General features: G+C 37.6%; 1 protein-coding gene and 1 non-coding gene across 2 annotated transcripts in view; one reads left to right on the top strand and one right to left on the bottom strand.

The window, feature by feature from the left end:
- LOC126370649 (furin-like protease 2) overlaps positions 1 to 24,467 on the top strand; it is a 244,445-nt gene that overhangs the window by 190,813 nt on the left and 29,165 nt on the right. The window contains exon 3 of the mRNA XM_050015609.1: positions 14,846 to 14,950. Coding sequence (XP_049871566.1) covers positions 14,846 to 14,950 — 105 coding nt within the window. The remainder of the gene's footprint in view (positions 1 to 14,845; positions 14,951 to 24,467) is intronic.
- On the bottom strand, positions 828 to 898 carry Trnag-gcc (transfer RNA glycine (anticodon GCC)). The gene has a single exon. It is a non-coding gene; the product is annotated as a tRNA-Gly (tRNA).

Here is a 24,467-nt window from a genome sequence, read left to right as displayed (position 1 = left end):
AAGTAACGTGGTCGATATCGTTCGCTTCCCGATGGCTTTCCAACCACCAGACATTCAAAATGCTGCACATTTACATGATTTGACGGTAAAGCGTACTGGTTTGAACGTTCCCATTTTACTTATTTGACAAATATTTGGCTTTTTAAAACGCTTGCCTTTTGTAGGTTATTTTATTCGTTGCTTTCATAAATAATATCATAAAATAATATTTGTAATAATCTTTTGTACGACTCGTCGAAACTTATTACTGGCAAAATATATATATTTCTTTGTTGTAAAGAAAAGGCATTTATCAGTACTTTTGAGTGTTTGGCAAAACAGAGACTCGATGAAGAGGTTTGTAACTTATTTGGAGGTCGATCTTCATCGACGGTCATAAACGGATTGAAGCATTATCATTCTTCAAATTACTTACTTTCCTAATAATTTGAATGTTCTTAAGTTTTATTTATTCAAGCGAGAAGCAAAGTAGTATTATCGTTGTCACATTAGTATCAAAGTAGTGTCAGAACAAACTCTAGTCGCGTATCCTTTTAGCATTGCACGGGTGTCTCGTCTACAAACGAGAAAATTGCATACATATCTGATGCTTCCACGGCGGTTTATTTTTACGCCCCTATTGCGTCCCGCGCGAAGTAAAGTGAATGCGCGCTCTGCATGCGAATCGAATGCTGTTTGAATTTATTTCGTGTAACGAGACAAGAAATATTTTGACAAAAAATATTGATTAATTAATTTTCTTAACAAAAATGTTGGACATTTCTTTGTACGAGTAAGCGTGAGAATATCTTTTAGTATAGAAAAAAAAAAGTAAAACCAAAAAAAGATGCATCGGCCGGGAATCGAACCCGGGCCGCCCGCGTGGCAGGCGAGCATTCTACCACTGAACCACCGATGCTTGTAACTATACCGTTAAATTACGTATCACTATCGCCTGTAGAAATAAAGAGGATCAGTGGCCTTGAATATTCGCGTGTTAATATGTCTATCGTGTTATGTACGTGTTTAAGTACTGTTTTAACAAATCAATTGTGTAAATAATAAGCAAATGGGTTTTGATAATTGATTAAACACGTATGTGGATTTAAAATAGGTAAGTTATGTAAGTAGTTTAGGCATTTTACATTTTAACTTAAATGGCTTGCAAAATTGGTTGGTTTTTGCCTAGAGGCAGATTTTATTGAATCATATTAAATTAAACACCCTAGCATCTCGTAGTAGGGGTACAAAGTTTCGCTTATTTGCATCACTTGCATGTATTGAACAGCGGCCCGCCTTTTAGATGCCAAGTCCCCTTACAAAATGTATTAGGCAAAATGCAAATAAACGTGGTTACCCTAACTTCACGGCCCGCTGGTCAAATGCACTTGGAATTCCCGTCTCCGGTCGCGACACCCGTCTCGAGAGGTGAAATATTTGGACATTTGTCGGGAGATAGGAAGGCAGTCTCGATATTAAAGCTGAACCTCTGAGATTAATGCGTCGTCACTCTGGCGAGGCAGCACATGGCATGACCGACGCGGATTGTCCCAAGATATTATTTATCATAGGGCAATGAACTCTCGCCAGATGTCAGCTGGTGAAACAGTACGAACAAATGGTTTTGTTCATATTTACTCTCTAGCTATCTCTCAGCTCTTATTCTCTCAGGGGTCAAGGGGATTACAAAAAAAAAACTCTTTTCAAATCACGCTCTGAAAAGTATGAAACAAGAAAATAGGTATATTTCTCTGAAATTCTTCCGAATAGTAATATTTAGAAGAAAGCCGTGGTCGAATGCCCGGCGTTTGTAGTGCGACCCCATTAAAATTTGTTAAATTATGTCAGGTGGTTTAGAAGTTAGATTTGAACAGACAAGCATACACACATACATATATACATAGTGTTCAAACACATAACCCTCCTTTTTGCTTCGCCGCAGTTGGGTAAAAATGATTTATTACGAACTAAATTACGCTCGCTACAGCCTAAGACTTGTAGCGTACAGAGCTCGCACTCTGGCGTCTGGCCACACTGACAAGGGTCCAAATCAGAGATATTAATTTGTAGGGTGTGCTGTAAATTTACCGGCGAGTTCCAAGTTACCCGAACAGTCCACAGAGGTCGTATAATTTGTAAGGCAAGCGAGTAATAATTTCCGACCATCCTCTATGTCCCTGCATGCGGGACGGATTAGAAGTTAAGAAGGGTATGTGCTTAGGCTCAGTCTTAACGCGACTTGCTCTAATAGTTTCTTCTGGATTAATCTTGTCGTCAGATGCTATTGTCGCGAATTAGTATTGCGAATTGAGAATGGCGAATGTGGATGTTTGAGCGCGTGAAAGCGGTTCTCGAGAAATGTAAGGTTTTCAGATATAGATGCTTTTACTCTTTGTTACACTAATATTCTAAACAAACTAGAAACATTCTAAACGATAAACTGTGGAACTACTGAAGTGTTTATGTTTTTTTTATCAAATCTACTTTATTTCTAATTCTGAGTGGATAGACTATATTTTGATAACCGAAGTTTACGCAGACGGATCGTGGGCGGAATGTTAGTGTAAACACACATTGCCAATTGCTAAGTATTTAGGTAAACTTCTTTCTTACTTACACGTGTATGTTGATATCCGTTTCTATTTATAATTCTTCTCCATAGCGTGATGACGCTTTTTATATTAGCCTACATTTTAATTTCGTCGCTAAATTTCTGTTAAAATCAAATTAATTTTGTAAATTAATTATTTTCTGTATAATCAGATTTTATAGAGGCAGATTTTGCTCTAGATTTATTACAAATTCAATGACTATCAGAACTGACGAATTATTAGGAATAACGACTTTAGTTTGATTAGGTTTTAAGAGCTATGAAATAATCCAAGTGTTGTCAATTACTCCAAATTCAAAATAAATTAGGTAATACACTCGTTTTTTTAGTTATAGGTAGATACTAGAACGCGTTGTCTTCTAACATCGTTTAATCGGTGACAGGTTTCTTGTAGCTTCCAAATTTTTCGTCTGTCAACATCAAAGTCGTGGTTCATTGCTTAGTTGGAGAACAATTCGAATCATGTTCGATGACGTGGAACACTATGCGAGTGGACCTCTCCTCGTCTCGGAAATTCGTCAATTAATTAAAAGTTGTAATAAACAGCATTACGCGAGCCTCTTGAGTTGGTCTTTGACTGAGTGGCTTCGGTCTTATTAACGCTCCATTGTTTGCACGTGTACAGTCTGCATGCTTACTTCAGTTGTTTCGCAACGAGTTATAGCGCCTTAATTTAATCTGAATTGCTTGGTTACGGTCTGGCGTCTTCACGTGTATTATATTCATAAGTAACTCAAAAGAACCGTTACGATACCTTACACGTGACCACGGAATCAGTAGTTTGGCAGGTAACAACTATTGATATGAAACAGGTTGGTATTCAGAATCCGTTAAACATCTTTTGTTACTCTTATAATCAATTAGTACCAACATAATAAATAGAATTGATTAAGAGTGATTTGAAAAATCTATACTCTTGAATTCCGAACTCCGTGGCGTCAGCTAACTTTGTTTGAGTTATTTTCAATCAAATATAATAAAGTTACAAATTATACTTTATTGTTATCAAAGTGACCCAATAATAAACTTGTTGGAAGTTCATTTCCAATATCGTAAGGGATTCAAATAATTATTGGCCAATATTGGTGTCTGGTTTCGATGTTAAATAGTTCGGGTCCTTGAAATTCAATGAGACCGATAAGGAATATTCAATTGGTTGAAATTGTTGAAAACTTTATAATTACATTCAAGCGGGACTCAAAACGAAATCGACCGCCAAGAAAATATACCCCAGATGGATAGAATTAAGGATATTTTGGACAGTTCAGAATTCAAAAGTGGTTTGGGTAGACGTTCGAATTTGGAATTATTTGATTTAGTGGACTGATATAATAATGAACATCGAGCTATTATTATTTTGACTCCAAAGATAGATACTTTAAATTCGTTTCTTATCAGATCTATTAAAAAGTTTTGCCTAATGATAAAAGGGCCAAAATAATTTAGCTTTCCTTTTAGCGTCTTGTTTGTGAATTTTAGCATCTAACTTTAACACGGGGCACGTGTAACGCCAACTTTTATTAAAATACTAAAAGGCTGGAAGAATCAACCTGGAATTTAAAAAAGCTGGGGTAATACTTATTGTTTGCACCGTTCCGCTTTACGTTAAGCTTTCTGATGCTTTAGTATCGGAGATGTTTTCAGCGGTAATAAAATGAAATAACATTATTTTTATGGATAACGACAACGTTTACTATGATAGTTTCTCAATAAGACCTTTGACTATTCCTGTCGCCATTGCAATAGTTTCGCGGTTCGCGCGCTATCGCTGATGATAATCTGTAATGACAACGGACCTTGTGCAAGCGCAGAGCTTTTGTTGTGCCTAGCCATTCTGCACGCCCTAAATCTAAAATGCCGGCTCGAATTAGTGTTTCCTGTCGTTAAATTGAATATTTGGTCACAGATTAGATCTTAATGCCGTTCCAAAATTTACCGTTGTTGTAAATTCATGCCACAAAATACCACTTCATTTACATTATTATTGCTGCTTTCCAGCTATATGGATTTATTTTTATTATGTATGGCGTCATACAATGCTCTAAAAATGATCCCTATCTTAATATCAAACACGTCTTCGCCCTTCATATCTCGTAACGGCTTCACAGAGAGCCGTTAAACCGATGGAATTAAGGGCGACGATACGACCAGCAACATAAAAGTTTTTAATACTCCAGCATTAAACTACGTTCCGTTTTAAGCAGATAATAACTTAATCTCTTCATATATCCGCGGCGTATTCAGCCGGCTACATAAATTGCAAGCGATGTGAAAAATAGACCCAACCTGCTCGCGGCGGTCTCGGATATATGATCTTAAATTTTGCAGGTAACTGGAACGCAATAGAGTCAGATATTTTTAGTCTGCCTCGCAATGGTCTTATTTCGATCTCCACTTAGGGTGATCGGTGGGTGCTCTTGAACCGCCGTTTACATCGGTACAAGATGTAAATTCTGTTGCGCAGTTTCAAATTCACGTGATTGATTATATATATTTCGCATACTAACTACTTATACTTAGTAATGGTTAAAAAGCAAACGTTTCTGCCTATATTTTACCTCACAGCCTAAACCCCATTTTTTTTCCCTGTAAACACTTCAGAAATAAAACTTGGTGCCTAAAATATGATTTCCTTAAATTGAACAAAAAGAATACGATATCGCTTCTCCGGGCATAATACAATAATTCCTCAAAGCATCACGTGTAGAAAGGCCACATTAATGTTTGCATAATTTATCGAATTTCTTCTGTAGCAACAAATTGAATAACCTTGAGAGGTTAATATTATTCAAATGGGATTCAAAACTGCTCCTTATAAACTAGACTGGGTATTGAATTATGAATACGATATTCTTGAGGATAAACCCGTACTGTAATGGGATTCAGGCTTGCGATGCGGGACGAACGGAAGCACTGAGATAAATTATCCATTTCCTCCTCCCCCGGTGGGCTATAATACACTGACTCATTTTTAATCATGTGGAGATGTGAAAACCTACTCGCGATTTCAAAAGGCAAAATTTCTTTACAGTTAGAATTCCTTTTTCTGCGAGCTAAGCGTGTGTGAAAATCTTTTCGTAGCCGATATTAGCAATTTTCTTACGACGTATTTATTTTTACTTAAACATAGCTGGCGAGGAGTAGGTGTTTATACTGTACACCTTTGTCTACCCCTTTGGGGATACAGGCGTGGTGCGTTATGTTATGAGGTTCTGAAATCACTGTACTCTTTTGCTTTTGTAGAAGCAACGTAACACCCTGCATTACTTACTTATTGAAATTGAAAGCTAAAAATTACCTATATATCTCTTTCTCTGGGGTCAGCCCCTCATGTCTGAGGATCGTGGTCGACATCAGGGTTGCATCTGCAGCGGATGACGCCTCCATCGAGTCTCCTCTAACGACCGACTACAATTTTGAGGACGATGAGTCTCAGTTGACCGATCCATGTTGATGGCGAACCTTCGCGCGATATTTTGCATTCATTGTTTCCAACTGCTTTAATTTTTTTTCTATATTTTCGTTTCATTGTGTGGCCGTATGAATGCGTTATCGGCGTATGGTGGATCAGCGGGAAAAATATATAAGACATTATAATATTCATCTACTCAACACGTCATTAACAAAAAAAAAGAACATTGACCAAATTGGAGATATCCTTAGAAAAGGTTTAGTACGATCTATTCTGAATCGGCGTGCATGTATGAAACGATTGATGAATGTGGAGGAAGCAAGAGAAGTGTGTCAGGAACAAAGCAAATTGAATTCCATAGTCTCTGCTTACCCCGGTGGGAAATAGGCGTGAGTTTATGTATATATATATATATATATATATATATATATATATATATATATATATATATATATATATATATATATATATATAGATATATATATATATATATATATATATGTCTACACGTCATTAAACCACGTCATAACATAACATCCTCAAACACAGGAGGTGAGTTGTCTTCCAAACTCCAACTTCGCCGAGCAGATGTCATGACCTGGTGATCCAACAAATTATGGACACCCAAAACTTAGTCGACAGACACTTGCCTTCGGAGACTAGTTCCTAACTCAATAAAGTTTAGACTCTAGACCAGACAAAGGCTGAGAACAGATGGTGCTATGGTTTCCTTCGTTTTTGCTTATTCTGCTTCCATCCACGGATTTACTGTATTTTCCTTTGTGCTGTAAGGATTTATTTGCCCATATTCGGGATATCATACTTCACTTCGAATAGGTTCAGGCGAGGGAAATATAAAGTCAATACTAGACGTACGTACATATTTGGATAAAATACAATCTGTAAATAGAATATAATTCCTGGTCTTCCTGTTTCTTGGCAATAATCTGTACTTGAACTTTAGTTTACGAATATCTTCAACTGTACAATATTTGTTTACACAAATCTATTCCTTGTTTTATTTTTATCATTTTCATTTCTTTTCCATACTTAAATAGAATCAACCGATACTGTGTCGATTTATTACACTAGTCCATACATACACATACATACATAAACTCACGCCCGTAGTCCCTAATGGGGTGGGCAGAGCCACAAGTAATCAAAGACAACTTGCAGCCACTGTTGATACGATGTCCGATGTACGATGTGATGTTGATGTGATGTTAATAAAAAACAGAATCATGGTCTGAATCATCCCCCTGAAAACGTTCAGCTGCTTGTCTTCCCGGGCATGTCGTAAAAACCGACAGAGGGATTGTGTCCTTTAACATGATGGACTAATGTTATGGGCGATAGGCTGATCCCTTATCACCATAAGGTTCATCATATCCAGCTTACGACACTAGTCCATATAGTGGTGTATTTGGCAAAGTAAAGATAGTACAAGGTTTTAGCAGATAACGTGTCTATCGACGTATGTATAGCGGCCTCCGTGGTCCTAGTGGTTGAGCGCTGGGCCACCATCCGGAGATCCTCGGTTCGATTTCCGGTGGGAACACATCTATAAACATCACATTGCGAGACTCTCCGTGGTATGGTCAGGACGTTACAGAAAAATCACCTGAAGTTTAGAATATTAGTTGTAATTACATATTTGCGATTATGTCCGTCTTAAATTTGCCAATAAAGTTAATGCGGCATGGTTCTAAACTGTATAGGTACATAAGCGGTCGTGCTCCTGTCAGTACCTGTGTTAACATAAAGCCGGTACCGGTTACCCTCTTCGTGCAAAATAACCTGATTGACGCATTCCTTAAGCCCTCTGCACATGGATCATGCAAGTGCATATTTCAGCTAATGTCACTCATTATAAATCAGAAATCAGAATCATTTATTCAACGTAATTATCATGGATAAATTTGTTGAAAGTCATCATCATCATCATCAATTTAAGAGCCACGCTCTTGTCGGTGTAGCATTTCACCATGCTACTTTTCTAGGGAAAAATAGGGCAGTGGTTTCCCTCTTGCCTTCCGCCCCGCAGTACTCTGTCTGACGCGAGTGGGATGGCGCCCAGAGTAGTCTATTACAAAGCCATACTAGGACCCCTGTCCTCTGCCTCTGAATAGTACTGACAGTTACTGCTGCCCTCTGTCAGGTTCCAGGTTACAGTCCCTGTGACATGCCCCTTCCGTCCTGCATTGCCGTACCGATGGCTCCCATCTCCGCCTCTGCAGCCATTGAGGTCTTCACCTGTATCTCTGGGCAAGGGTTCTACGTTATACCCCGTAGGTTGAAAGTCAATGTAACATTTTTGAATTTACGTCATTTCGCAAGGTGTTATGGCTGAAGAGAAGAAATGACAAGGAACTGCAACAGCAACACCTCTTTTAAATCAATGAGTTACATTACAAGTTATTTAATAACTAGAGGAACACATTCAATACCAGACATTTTTATCATTAAGGTAATCATTAATCTTATAAAAAGCTTTTTTTACATAAAGTAAGCTTCATATGAGCTTTAAATTTATTTTTAGGCAAATTTAAAATATTATCTGATATTATTATTAATATTAAATAACAGCAATCCAAAACGTACGCAGACGATGGCGACGGGCAGGTATGTTGTACCACAACTACTTCGATGACAGAACATTGTAAACAATTTTTGTTTTTATAGCACTTACCTGTGCTTAGGGAAACTCACAAAGAGAAAATTTTAAACTGGAAAATGTTTTTTTCTTACTCAAACGGGACTTGAACCCGCAGCTCTTGTCAAGTCGGGACGAGCGTGTAAACCATTACGCCACCGGGTCTTCCTCCTGTCCATGCGAAAACTCCGTAAACGAGTATCCTATCTGTACAACACGCTGCCTATCGACATACGTCAGGAGGGCAATAGAACAAAACTCTATAAATCATCATTTAAACAGAGATCTCTTAGCTATAAGTTAAATGTATTTTAATACATAATATTTTTAAGCGAACTCCACTTCCACAGACAAAGCGAGGAATTGATTTAGTGTGGGTTATATTGTAACGCTAATGTTTGTGTCCTAGTAAAAGTAAGTAAAATTATTTTTACTATATTGTGTCATGATGGATGACCCTCTTTGATACATCGACCCGAAATTACTCAAAGGAACGGAATGCTATTATTGGTATAGTCATTACAATGCGATATATAAATTGTATTATGTCTATTCCTGTTGTTATGAGTGATTGGAGTTTGTTCTATTTCGGGTTAAACTAAAAAGGTTATATGAATATGAATCTACTTTCGGGGTTATGAAATTGTAGTACCTATCAGAATAAATTAGTTCTTTGACATGAGTAAACCCGTATATATATAAATATATATAGAGTACTAGGTACGAGTAATAGACATATTTTTGACACATATCCATATTCGGATGATAAAACCAGAAATAGCTCAATTGTTGTGTACCTATATTTTGAAGTAGGTAAGTGTAATTTATACATCTATTGTGTTGTAAGTAGCTATTAATAATAATATTTTTGCAGGAATTCAATAAAACCAAAAGTACCGTGGGAAACCTAATATAATTTACCAGCTGGTAGGCGTTGAAACACGAGTTCGTTGTTGAAATTGTTTCTAATTTTGGTATTGAAAAAGTTTATTTATGTCGACATCCTCAATCTAAACAATTTGTAACTTTTTACTGAGGATCATACTTTATCGTAAAGTGTAATCTATCAATATCCGTCTGGGCTCGATCCAATTCCATTCCTAAAATTCCATTAAAAAAACAACTGTGATAAGAAAACTGATAACACCCCATTCATAACCTCACAGCATGTAAATCCGTTAACCATCAGCGGAATGTACTAAAAAACAGGTTACGTGTTTGCAACGGCGACTTTATGGGTCTATAAAGGTAATAGAGGCGGTTCCTCTCACGCGAAAAATCCCAACGCGAACACTATGGCAGTAACCGAGAGGTTAATACCATTCATCGCGGGGCTGGAACGCGTAAGGCCGGATTTACAGAGGTCGATTTTAGCGCACTGCTCTATTCGCTTGCATTGCCATGTAAGCCCGTGTCGTGTATGGTAAGCGAACTGTGTCGTTTGAAAGGTGATTTTTTTACAGAAAAATGTAGACTGAATGAACAGATTTCGAGCGGGATTACAACTTTCAAAGTTCTTTAGATCTAGGCATAGGCGATTTTTTATCAAAATTATTGTTGAGCTAATTTTGTGATTTGGTAGTCATAGTTTTGGACACTGAAACTGTTCAATGCATTTCCCAATTGTCTATAGGTCTCAAATAATAGCGCAATACAAAGCAAATGCTCAATTATTGTCAGTAGCGTCTATTTGATCAACTGTTTTCTTAATTTAATTTAACAATGATTCATCCCTAGTAAACTAGCTTTTAATATATTCCTTCATTATCAAAGTTTCGAATGATGTATTTGACAGAAATATTTAATCTTAAGAATTGAACACCAACTCGAAAAGAATTTAATTCATTCTTTTTAAAAAAATCGGCCTGAAAACTGAAAGGTATGTATTATAATCGCGTCTTATAAGACCCGCCTACGGCAGGGGTGCGACGAGAGTGGGAGGCGCGTTAGTTAATAGCACGAACGTAATGCAGCCCTAGGGCTCGCCAGAGCAGTCGCGCGTAAGCTTTCAAATTATTTAATTACACTCCCATATCCCGCCTACTTGGCCAACCGAACATAATTTTCTTAAGTAATATGTTTGTCAGAGGGACTGTAACCTGGAACCTGACAGAGGGCAGCAGTAACTGACAGTACTATTCAGAGGCGGAGGACAGGTGTCCTAGTATGGCTTTGTAATAGACTACTCTGGGCGCCATCCTACTCGCGTCAGACAGAGTACTGCGGGGCGGAAGGCAAGAGGGAAACCACTGCCCTATTTTTCCCTAAAAAAGTAGCATGGAAAATGCTGCATCGACAAGAGCGTGGCTCTTAAATTGATGATGAATATGTTTGTGATATTTCTATAGTGTAAATGTTTTTTTTTTTTTTTAATAAAGACTTATCAATTTACAATAATGACAATTTGAAAGTAAGCTGGAAACACTGGTGATTTAATTTGTAACAGCATTTTATTGTAATGTTTTCTGGCTAATACATATTTTTTTATTCTATTCTATATAATATACATTCGCGAAACAAACACCGCTTCTTAGAAATAGTGACAAAAACGATGCAGCATTAAAATATTACTCAACAGTCATAAAACGAAGCTCGTGTCCTATATTAACGCTCAATCGAAGTCCAATAACAATAAATACTAAGTACTTTCAAATGCTATTTCGAACCGAGTGCCACTAAAGATGACAGGCGATAGCAGTTGCGTGCCTTTCGATTTATTAACGGCAATCCAGCAGCAGTGAATACCGAACGCTTTTCCTGGAATCATATAAATTCTATTCCTTCGTATCGTAATTCTTCTGAGGCGAACCAGTTAACTGCACCTTCTTGCGCAACTTCAAAATGTTAGGAATCCAAAACCGTACGAAATGGTGGACTCTACATTATTTATTGATGGATGTTTTCCGAAAAATAATACTTATTCTGCCATCTATCCAGTTTGCTCCTGGCTGCCGCCAGGATGAGAAAATCCTGGGTAGAAGAGGATGAGAACATTCTTTCAAGTCTTGCACACCCTCCATATATATAAAAACGTATTCTATCTTTTAATGTTTACAGCAATAAAAACTTCATTATCCGAATCAGGTTGAAAAAAGGCGTTGAAGGAGTTAAATAACCAGAAGTAAATTAATCATAGGTATTTTCTAATAACATCATCATATAATATCCATGTTGCAAATAAAGAATACTGAATATTGAATGTTTGGATCAAATGATTTCCGGGGTTTGTGCTCGTTTAATGGCGGATTTGAGGGTTTAATTTGCTCGAGTCATTCATTCATTACTCATTCATTCTAAAATTAACAGCTGTCAATCACCCGTCCCTTTCCTTATCGGTTGACAAGTAAATGATAGGTATAACATAAAATAAAATTAGAACGTGGCTGCAGGAATCGAGGCCAACAAAGGGTATTTTAGATATTAGTTTTCACACTCATCTTGTTAAGTAACAAGCAAAGCAAAGTACTAAAAAAGCACAACCTCTTCAAAGCCTTTTACTAAATACAAAAGTCATATTGTCCAAAGTATATCAAAGGCTTAGCCTCAGTTTACATGATTTATTTTAGAAGTGGTAGGGCTTGTTGTATAAACATTTAGCTTTGATTTAAACAACCACAATGTTTAGGTGCCACTTCAAGATTTTCAGAGCATTAGTTGCTTTCAGCTTTTACTATCACAAACGAATTGTATGGGCGTTAGAATGCTTTGTGTGAAATCAGTCCTTCGTTTCTAAGTAAGTCATTCTAATAACAATTTAGGTTTAGGATCTGAAAATATACCTGTATTGTTACGTAAGTACCTTTCGGCCGCGCTAAATACAGTATCGGCAGAGATACTAATGTTCGTACTGTAATAAATATTGTTCTATTCGGTTTTGCGATTGGGTCGTGTATCAGGTTCAAGATATATTATGAAATTAGATTACTAAATAAAGACAGATCTAAAACCTACGAAAAAAATTTTCTTTTTTCTATTTAATTTATTTATGAATAATCAAGACATCACTAATAATAAGTCACATTTTATCACGTTTTTCTATGACGTCACAGTGTAACTGATTTGACTAGTTGGAAACTAGCCTATATTATATCTACCACCACAATAATATATAGAGGGTCCTTTAATTCCGTGACTCGATAGTCTCCCAAAAAGTATTTTCTATAGTGTAGGTTGTGAGGTCCATGACTGCCCTCAGTAACCTTGGTGTCAGGATTACTATTGAGCCGCCAAAGGTCCCTAACATGGCTCATGTCATGACTATAAACTTACTTCAGTCGGGAATAATAACTTAACGTGCCTTCCGAAGCACTTCATATTACCTACTTATGGATAATCAAGAGATCAGCCTGTAATGTCCTAATCAAATTAGGGACCACAAAGTATTTGTGATATGTCCCTTCCCGGGATGTCCGACTACGGAGGCCGTTGTCATTCAACTCATGGGGGTCATGACCCCGGTTGTCTGTGACCTGGTAACGCCCATGACATAAAAGCTGGATTCGCTCCTGCCAGATATACCTAAAAGCAATGCAAATAAACCTTTACTCGACATCACTAATAAACAGCCATAGTATGGGTCCGATGTGCCTGCGGGCTTGCAAACTCGGCCCTGTTTGGGAACTTCCGGAAGACAGTAAAGTTCATATGGATCCTACATCAGATTTACGCGTCGTTGCCGTGAAAAAACACTTCCACGCAGTGGTGTAGCGTGGTGGAATATGCTCCGTACCCCATCCGGTTGAATGAGGGGAGGCCTGTGCTTAGCAGTGGAAAGTTATAGGCAGTCTATGTTTTATGTTAAGGGGAATATGGTGTAGATTTTTCGTAGTACATAACAAACAACACATAACATATCATGGCCTATATCCCCGAAGGCAGAGGCGTATAGTATTATGTACCTTTTTTTTTTGGCGTGACTTATAGATTTGCCGCAGATGGCATTAACTACTTGGCCGGAGTATATGCACCCACTCCTCACCAGCTGCTTAAGACTGTAATAGATACCGAGCCTCTTGCCACCGGGCAGAAATCATGGAAACTGCGTGAATCAAACATTAATACAGTAATTTAAACACATAATAACGGGTTCTTGCCGCGGTTAAAGCAGGGATATGAGGCTTCCGATATCGGCAGACAGGGGGAGGAGGTGTCTGGGGGGGAGGGGGGGGTGTATCGGGAGTCTCATATCCTTGCTTTAAACGCGGTAAGAACCCGTTATTATGTGTTTTAATTATAATAATAACCGCGTAAACTTACAACAATGTATTAATACAGTAGTTAAGAGCCCGTGCCGAGATTCGATCCCGTGACACTACGATGTAAGTCATACGTTCTCCGAACAAGGCCACCACGGATTCGAAGTACTTAGATACCTACTTTTACCTACATAACGTTTACGATTTGCAAACTGAAACAAATAGGTGCATTTTGTATGTAAACTCTGATTTATAATTGCGAATAAATCACGATGCATATTTGTAGTCAAAACAAGAAAGGAGGGTATCGTGTTCTGCGTTTCAGTTGTGAAATAAACTAACAGAACAATGAAAACAGTACAAACTGTGGTCTTAAAACCGGGTTTGTATTTACAGAGTTGGTTTTTGCACAGAATAACTCTTTTGTTTCAACTAGTGACAGAAACGTTGTCTTCCTTTTAATAATTCTTGTTTGTATATAAATAACAATATGCAGTTAGGATGTTAACGGCCTCCGTGGTCCAGTGGTTGAGCGTTGTACTCACGATCCGGAGGTCCCGGGTTCGAATCCCGGTAGGGACATATCCCAGAAATCACTTTCTGATCCCTAGTTTGGTTAGGACATTACAGGCTAATCACCTTATTCCGATCCGAAAGTAAGACGATCAGTGCTTCGGGAGGCACGTTAAGCCATTGGTCCCGATTACTACTTACTGATGTATAAGTACGTAGTCGTTACATGAGTCATGTCAGGGGCCTTTGGCGGCTCAATAGTAACCCTGACACCAGGGTAGATGGGGTTGGTTTTCCACCTCACAACCCACACGACAGAAGAAGAAGAATTGGAGATGTTCTTTGAAAAGGTTTAGTGCGATCTATTCTGATCGGCGTGCGTGTATGAAACGATTGATGAATGTGGAGGAAGCAAGAGAAGAATTTATTTTAATTGTTCCTTAATATATTTATCTAACGATTCATTCTATTTGTTCCAGATTGGCGCTTTAAAAGGATACTATCTGTTGTCACACCACGAGATCCACAAGCGGTCGACTGAGCCCAGTCATGAACACCATAGGAAATTAAACGAGGAACCACAGGTAAGGAAATGCGTCATTTCTTAGTAAACATTGTATACTTAGTGGCGATCGTATACGATTCCGGCGACACGATTACTCTACCCATAGAGAAGGCAAATCAGCGCGCGACACTTCACAACTCACAACCCCGATACCGACACCGCCGGCGTGGTCAACGATTTCCTTCATTGAGCGCTTGTCGCTATCGACTCAAATTCTTTCAAATATTATTCTCTCAGACGACGACACCCTAAGCCGAGGTTGCTGCTGGGCACCCTGAGGCCTGTTGTCTTAAATTTTGTACCGGGTGAGAGCCAACAGCGCTTCACATTTGTCCGGTCAAGTAGTTAATGCAATTTGCGGCAAATCTACAAGTCACGTCAAAAAATAAAGTGATCGTAATTATTATTATAACAACATTATTACGTTATGTTAGTGTTTGTTATGACAACATTGCTCTGTTGAGCATCACGCCTGTATCCCCGAAGGGATAGGCAGTGTATAGTATACCACAGCTGCTCCTCACCAGCTATGTATGTAATAAGGGCGAGCCTATTGCTATTAATCGTTATTAATAATACGTTTTAGTTTTGATTATTCTATGGAATACCTAGTCTCCATTTAAAAGACGCCTAGGTGCTAATTTGGCAGGAGGCAATTTCCTCCGAATGTTATAAATGAATTTATTTATTTTCGTGCACAACGGTTAATGGGTCAAATGATAACTCAAACGAGTATGGAGCTCTGCGGGTCAGTGACTTTCATACGCTGTCGGTTACCGAACTGTTGTTTATCATAAAATATTCCCAAACTAATAATTACTTGGATTAGACAACCCTTTATTCCAAACATATCCGGTTTAATAACCCTTTGTAAACAAATCAGTGCTGAAATCTCGCTATAATAATATTTTGACCCCGAAATCTCTCCTTATCCGTGAGCCGTCTAGAATCTCATTTTGGGTTTGAAATATTGTACGTCATAAAATGACCCTTCTCTCGTAATAAATAGAGAATGCAATATCGTATAGCATCTGTGATGTGAGTTTGAATCGTATTATGGCCACGATAGGGCGTGGAGCGAATATGATCTATTTTATCGTCTGTTGTCTTAGGGATCGCCGTTATTATTGGTTCTAACATGAAGGATGTACCGTGTTATTAGTGTGGATGCGAATTATATTAATATTATCAGCGGGGAACTAATAACTAGCCGTAGGCTGTACATAAGGCTCCACTAGTGGTCAGTATTGACATCCGTCCATATACCGTATTCATAGCTTTGGCCTCTACTATTTCAATAACTATATCGTCATATACAGGGTGTTAGTGACATCGTAACGAAAACTTTGAGGGATGATTCAGACCATGATTCTGAGTCGATATCAAGTGGATTTTTCCGTCGCAAAAATCATGTATTTTTTTTAGTTTTTTTAAATTATTTTCGATTCTATACTTTTGCGATGGAAAATTCCACTTGATATTAACTCAGAATAATCAGCTGAATCATCTCTCTCAGTATTCGTTACGATGTCACTTACACCCCGTACAAGTACATACGGTAGCCATACAAGTAGGTATGGGTGTTAGTGACACCGTAACGAATATTGAGGGGGATGATTCAGACCATGATTCTGAGTTGATATCAAGTGGAATTTCCTGTCGGAGAAGTCATGAAAATTTTAGAGCTTATTTAAATTATTTTCCGTTCCATACGTACTTTTGCGACGGAAAATTCCACTTGATATCAACTCAGAATCATGGTCTGAATCATCCCTCAAAGTTTTCGTTACGATGTCACTAACACCCTGTATAGGTATTTAGTGGTGGTGGTGGTACTAGCTAGGGAGCCGTAGTATCCTAGTTGGAACAACGCTTGACTCTCACTGTAAGGTCGCAGGTTCGAATCCAGCACGGATCTAAACCCGTTTTTCGAATTCATGTTTGGATCATAAAGATTATTACGTGCTCAGCGGTGAAGGAAAACACCGTGAGAAAACCCACATACCCGATAAATGCGTCTACGAGTTAAGTACGTGACTTAACCTATATTGGGCTGGTTTTCCCTTCGCGGGTTGGAAGGTCAAACAGGCAGTCGCTTCTGCAAAAAGCCGGACCTGTCAAATCTTCTGGTACATAAGCAGACTCTTTGAAAACGGGATAACGCTAGTACGAGTAAATAATAGGTATTTAATCTGGAAGAAATTGCTACGCCATTTTGTACTTTTGCTTAATTTGTTTTCCTGTGTTAGGTAGGAGTATATGTTCCTTTTGTGCAATAAAGCATTGTGTATTGTTTTGTATTTTGAATTCGGTTACAGTTCTAAAGTTGATTTACTTAAATATGAATGGTAATTTGCAATTTCTGGCTAAAATAGCTATACTTATGTCTACTCTCACTAAAGTATTTGTTGTGTTGAATAATTTGTTTTGAATTTGAAGCGACCAAACAATATTAAAGGATTACAGTGTTATTTGTAAGTCGGCTGAATAAATATAGCTTTAAAATTGATTTCTCGTTTCTCATTGAATCGCTGTGTTGTTGACACTTACACAAACATACCCTTAGCCGGAATAGGAACATATGAATAAATGTTTATCCTCCAGTCAAACCTTATCACGAATCAAATTTCCAACTTGAATATTTTATACAAACTTCATACATAAACAACCGTACCGTGACTAAACAAAATTGGATTTCAAGTGACGCGTATGTAAAAGGACGTGTTTTTCGTTAAAAAAAAGAAGAGAAATATATTTTGCAGCAAATTCTTGTGTCTTGAATGTAGAATGTCGCAAAGGTGCTAATTTGCTCGGGGTTGCTATAGAAATATCTCCATTGAAACATGTCTTTAGATATTTCGAATGGGTGTCACGTGTAAGCTTGGTTTTACAAAGGTCACTCGGAGCAGATGTATAAATCAAATCAATTTATTTATAAAATACATCTTTAACAGTACCATGCTTAATGTACCTCTCTCGATTTACCGTTAGTACCAGTAAAGTCGGGCTTTTCTAGCTTACCGCTTTGATATACAGATATAATTGTCTATCTAATTAATTAGAAGAAGTTCGGAATCATAACATACATACATAAGGGCCTTTATCCCGTTACACCACTGACTTCAACCTACTATGATCCTGACACACCACTTTCACTTCTTCTACTCTCATTAAAGTCTTCATGCATGCTCGCTGGTTTAAGGTACTTTCTGATCGGATTCTTTCTAACAATAACAAAAAATATCTTCAGTGGACTACTGAGCCAAGGTCGCGGATTAACTTTAGAACGGCAGGACGCGAGCACACGTTTCACGGGACGTTGCTACCGACTTTTCAGGACACAGGACGTGTGCCCTCGTGACACGAGACCCAGTTCGTGGAAATAATAAATAGAAGAAGATGATATATATTTAGTATATAAGATTGTGTATATATATATAAAATGTGTCTATTGTTTTATTTTACGTATCTGCGCGCTACACTGCAGCTGTACAAATGTACCATATCCTTTGCCGAAGGTTGTCTGGAAGAGATCGCTCTTAGCGATAAGGCCGCCTTAGCCCACCTTATTTTTTATTTTTTTTTTGTTTTGTGAATTTGTGTGTAATAAAGTGTTTTTATTATTATTATTATAAATCCTAAACATATTCATCGTTGTATCCATTGTTCAAAAGTTTGAATAAGCTTTGTTGGGATCCTTGTTAGGTTCGAATTCTATGTTTCAGCTTCAGGTGTTTACATTTATTTGAAAAGCGAAAATGTATGCGCAAATGTTACTGTGATATGTTTAATATTACATTTCACTATTCAGAATCGTAAACAATAGATATATCATGTTGTAGTTACGGGGATGAGTAATAGACGTGATCCTTATTTATGTAAAGGATATAATTTTGATCTACCTCTTCGGTATATATGTTTTAGATTTCGGTATATTTGAGGTCGATGAGGAAACAAACCGCTATCCTTATAGACCCGAATGTGACAAAAAGGAAATAACTGGCAACTTATTCAAATCAGGACACCATTTCTTAAAATCACTTCTGAGATATCAAGGGGTTAAAAAGGCATGTTGACATTGCGCAGTTGCTATGATATGCGCAAATGTCAAATTGCAATATTGCTTTTTAGATTAATTGTTTCAATGTGGCCCTTTTAATCGCCCTGTACGTATTTGGGTCGTTCTTCTTTTTTATCGACAATGATCTGTCCTTCGTTCTGCTTCTGATAAGTTATGTTTTAGAATTTTATTTCATGTTTTGATTGTCCAAAAATATAGTTATCTTATTATACTCAAAATACAAGCAAAATACTAATCGGTTCCTCAATTAGTTATTAACGTAGCTTGATCGTTTTTCACAAAATTCTGTGACAGAGTGGTAAATTGAAATGCTGTCTCCGATGAAAAGGGCCACTCTGTCACAATATTTTTTGGAATGCGCCTGCAAAGAAAAGTATGTTACCAAGATAAAGAGAACCACGAAATAGTCCTCTACAGACACATATTTATATGATGTTTTAAAATAATTATTGCCGTTATAATTTTAAAGATGTTAAATCCGATAAATCGAGAAAATGTCTTTTTATTGTCGATAAAAAAGAAGAACGACCCATTTACGGTTATGCCTCGATCAACAAAGCGTTTAGGATTACAAAGTTATTTTGTCCAAACTAAAAGAATATTCAACCAATAAATAATCAGTCTGATAATTTCGTTTATAATACTTATAAATTTACGTAAACTAAATAAAATTAAAATGATTATAATACAATTACAAATTAAATATTAATATAATTATAAATTAACAATTCAAGACCTTACGTGTCTAATCCTCAAACAAATCCCCCCGAGTTTTTCCAGGCGCAAAGGTCCCCATTACACTCGCCGCATTACCACGTTGTATGGCGATGGACAACCTCAACCAACAATCAATTATTTCATTCTCAACAATAAGCTACGAATAAAACATCGGTTACTTGGATTAGTTCGAGGAAATTCAAAATTTAATGTTAAATATTTTGTGCTATAAATACAAAAACACGGACAAAGTATCGGCGGAAGAGAACTAGTCTAGCGGACTTACCCCCGGGCTGCAAGTTACAATTTATGGCTTTGGAAACTTGACTGCCCATAAAATTTCGATACTTTCATCGGGTAATAAAGTAACATATTGTTAACATTAACGTCAACAATTTAATCGTAATGTAGGGAGGAATTCTTATGACAACATTGTCGACAAAAATATGGAAAATAAATATGCAATTGCATGTTTTGGGCTAAGCTTAGCAGTTCGAAATCGTCTCCCTGCCATTATCCCGTTTTTCACAGGGTCCGCTTACCTAACCTGAAGTTTTTTACAGAAGCGACTGGCTGTCTGACCTTCCAACCCGCGAAGGGAGAACCAGCCCGGTTACAGGTTAGGTCATATACCTCTGTCTAATGTGGGTTTCCTCATGATGTTTTCCTTCACCGCTGAGCACGTGATAATCATTTATGATCCCAACATGAATTCGAAAACAAATTCGACAATCATTGGTTTAGGCTTGTGTTGGATTCGAACCTGCAACCTCAAAGTGAGAGGCAAGCGTTTTACAAACTGGGCTACCACGGCTCACGGCTGGGCTCGGCTCAGCAAGTTAGAAATAGATGTAAAAAAATGGAAAATCATTTGTAAGCAATCGTGAATTCTTGACCAGTTAAGATACAGGCAAGTATCGTAGTCTAAAAAAAATACCAAGTAAAAACGCGTATAAGGCTAGGAGGAAGACCTTTGCCCAGAAGATTAATAAGCTCCGTCCGATAACAAATCGCTATAGACCAATCTGTTGGCTATTACTCCTTATTTTCTGATATCAACCAACTTAGCAAACAAATTGTTTGAATTGAAAATATTTTCTCCTAGAAAAGGAAAAGAGCGCCAATATAAATCTAATGTAACTTGTGATAAGATTCAAGCTACGCCATGTCTGTAAAACTGTCACATTCAATATCATTCCGTTAGATCTAAAACGGCCTAGGCAATTTGTAGACAAAGGCTCCGATAGAAAGGTAGATCGGTGATCGAATTAAGCTTGTCCAAAAAAGGTCCTAATTTACTTCACAATTGAGTACACTGGTTTAAACAACGTCGGTTTTCAGCAGAGGTAAATAAAAAAGGACAATCTCCATGAAATTGTTTTGCCACCGTGGGACCGGATCATTTAGAAAGAGCAAATTGTAGACCAAAATTGTTTGGAAATAAAGGATTACATAGTGAAATGACGCGATGAGTTTTAGAAAATGAAAAATGCTAGTGTCGCTGTAACTTATTATACTTGATGTAATGTGTATTGAAATGTATGAAATTCAGAGTGGAAAAAGTTACTATAAAAGTGAAAATACCCTGCGTATTTGAGGTTTCAGCGTTTTAAGTTGCATTACGTTGCACCATTCTGTGTCCAATAAGTACCTATATCAAATACATTTTGCTTAAATACAGGGCGTTAACGACATCGTACCGAATACTTGTGGGGTTGGTTCAAACCATGATTCTGAGTTAATATTAAGTGGAATTTTCGTATCAACTCAGAATCATAGTCAGAATCACCCTTCAACGTTTTCGTTGCGATGTTACTAACACCCTGTTTACGTACTCTACGGCATCACAATAAATAACATGGCAATTCCTTTTTCCCCAGAGCTTAATATCATAACGATAATAAAACGCATAAAGATTCGTAAAGACAATTCGATTGAGATTCGCACAAATCGAAAATGTAATACGGGAAATGTACTCATGCTCTCTGATACAAGGGGTGACCTCCCGACCGTAAAGTTTGTTTCTCATAACCGGAGCTAATAAAGTGAAACAAAAAGGCTGCTTGTGTATTTGTTGCGTGATTTATTCGGTCCTCTTATGAAATTATATTGAACTTTAGCTTTGTTGTTTATTTTCCTTTTTCGATTGTTTATCCTGTGGCATTTTGTGATAGCTCTACAGAGCTCTAGATACAGTTAAGTACTTGTTTTACTTTTTTAGTTTCTTTTTAGAGACTATATATATAAGGTTATATTATTATTATTATAGTATAGACTTTACTTCTGTTATCTTGGGTGTAGTTGTTTATTTTTTATTTATTTTTTTTGGTTTTCGCCGAAGGGCAAGGTAAAGGGAACTATGCTCATACAGCCTGTAGGTTATGAGAGGTATGTTAAATAGAGTATAGTATTGATGAGGCTATCCAGAGAGTAGTAGTAGGTAAACGTCCTCAGTTCGACCCGTGGTGTGTACAATCAAAGAGCAAAAGTTCAGTCACTGAGCCCAGCGAATTATTTGTAAACAGTGGTGAAATTACGAACCATTAGTTGTCATAATTAAAAAAAATATGTGTAGGTGTTTTTGGTATATTACAGAAACGACATGTAACCAGGAGGTCTCAAGTGCAGGCAGTTAATTTATTACTTTGCAGATTATATATCCATCGCGTGATGAACTAAGTACCCACACTTGTCCTAGCTGTGTGTTAGACCAACGTCATAGGTGGTGAGCCGTATCGCCGTCTATTATGGTCCAGTCAATTTATTGTGAAACTGCACTTGAGATAAATTAATATTTTATACCAGCGCTCCCCGTTAGAGAAGCAAGTTGGTAGTCATTATTATAATAAATCGTCCAGTGATTAGATGTATTTAATAATGTAGGTAACAATGTAATAATGAAGAGATTCTTATCTGGAATGTCCTTCCCTCATTCGGACTATTAGCCGTTCTATGCACCGACCTTTAGTTAATATAATTAAAGCACATAATATGTTTAAGTGTGTAGTGTGTTTGAGTGTTTGTTTAGTTAATATGTTTCAGTGAATATTTGAAGCCTCTAATTTTACCTTTATTCTCCACAAACGTAACGTAAATAACATAACAAATACTTCATTGCACAAACAGGAAATACAAAACAATAGACAGATAAAAAGAGTACAATAGGTGGCCTTATTGCTAAGTAGAAATCTCTTCCAGGCAACCTTTAAGCCTTTAACCTTTTTTTGTATATTTCTACTAGCAAAGGATTCTCATATCTCGAGCCTACTTAAACGTAACTCACGTCCAAGCTTTCACCATTACAAGCTAATTCCATCTTTATTAGCTGCCGTTTTGCTTTTTTGAGCGCCCCTTGATAAGAAAGGTGAGGTCGAAGCTTATCAGCATTAGAAAGGCTCGGGTCCGCCCAGGAGTTTTATTGGCTCGACCAGAGGGTCACAATACAAGCGAACTACTAAGGCCGCGAACGGAGCGGCGGCGTTAGCGACTTTGAAACATGGACGCGGGCGTCATGATGTCGTGACGTCAAATCGTGAACGTCGTGACGTCAAAACGTGAACGTCGTGACGTCAAAACGTGAACGTCGTGACGTTTCATAGTCGCTGCCGCCGCCGCACCGCTGTTATCAAATTTGCGGCCTTAGGGTCATTTTCTGATTGTAAAATAAACTTTTTTGTCATTCTCATTTACCTATAGAAATCGGAATCATTTATTCAACGTAATTATTTTATCATGGATAAACTTCTTGAAGGTCAATGTAACATTTTTGAATTTACGTCATTTCGTAAGGTGCTATGTGTTCATGTGTTATGTCGGATTGTTGAAATTTAGTTCTGTGCAATAAAGTATATTTGATTTGATTTGATTTGATTTGCTATGGCTGAGGAGGAGACATGACAAGAAACTGCAACAGCAACACATCTTTTAAATCAATGAGGGGGGTATACATTACAAGTTATTTAATAATATATTCCCCCCCCCCCCTTCTACCCCCTCCGGTTGATTGAGGGGAGGCCTGTGCCCAGCAGTGGGACGTATATAGGCAGTTTATGTAATAATATACTTAGTGAAAACTTCTCTCTACCAAATATTGAATCACGCCTAGCGCAGTTTGTTGTAGTCGAACAATATTACACTTCATAATATCAATAGCCAGTGTCATGTAACAGAAAGTGATCGTTCCACAGCTCTTCTTCTACCTACACGGACCCTAATTCGTGGTGCCGCAGCCAACTTTTCTGCGCAGTAAATCTAAGTCCAACAATGTTTGCATTCGTACATTAAGTACACGCGCCCAGTAATTTAGGGGGTGGTAAAGTTTGTGTAACGTACTACGTATATCAGGCGAGCTACGTATTACGTACGTTTACGTGAAACATTACGAGTGCAAACTGCGTACGCGTAAGCATTCTATTTAAGAAGTTAGGATGTTATGTGTACGAGTTAATTGAATTGTACAGAAAAGTTCATTGTCCGCTCTAGCTTTGACGAAATTTGAGAGATAAAATATGAACTAACAAAAAGGCTCACGATCTGGAGGCCCCGGGTTTGAATCCCGGTGGGGACATATCACAAAAATCACTTTGTAATCTCTAGTTCGGTTTGGAAATTACAGGCTGATCACCTGATTGTCCGAAAGTAAGATGATCCGTGCGTCGGAAGACACGTTAAGTCCCGGTTACTACTTACTGATGTAAGTGAGTATGGCCTTTGGCGGCTCAATAATAACCCTGACACC

The sequence above is a fragment of the Pectinophora gossypiella genome, chromosome 11 (genome assembly GCF_024362695.1).
Source record: "Pectinophora gossypiella chromosome 11, ilPecGoss1.1, whole genome shotgun sequence".
Taxonomy (NCBI): domain Eukaryota; kingdom Metazoa; phylum Arthropoda; class Insecta; order Lepidoptera; family Gelechiidae; genus Pectinophora; species Pectinophora gossypiella.
This window is presented reverse-complemented; position numbering and strand designations above follow the sequence as displayed.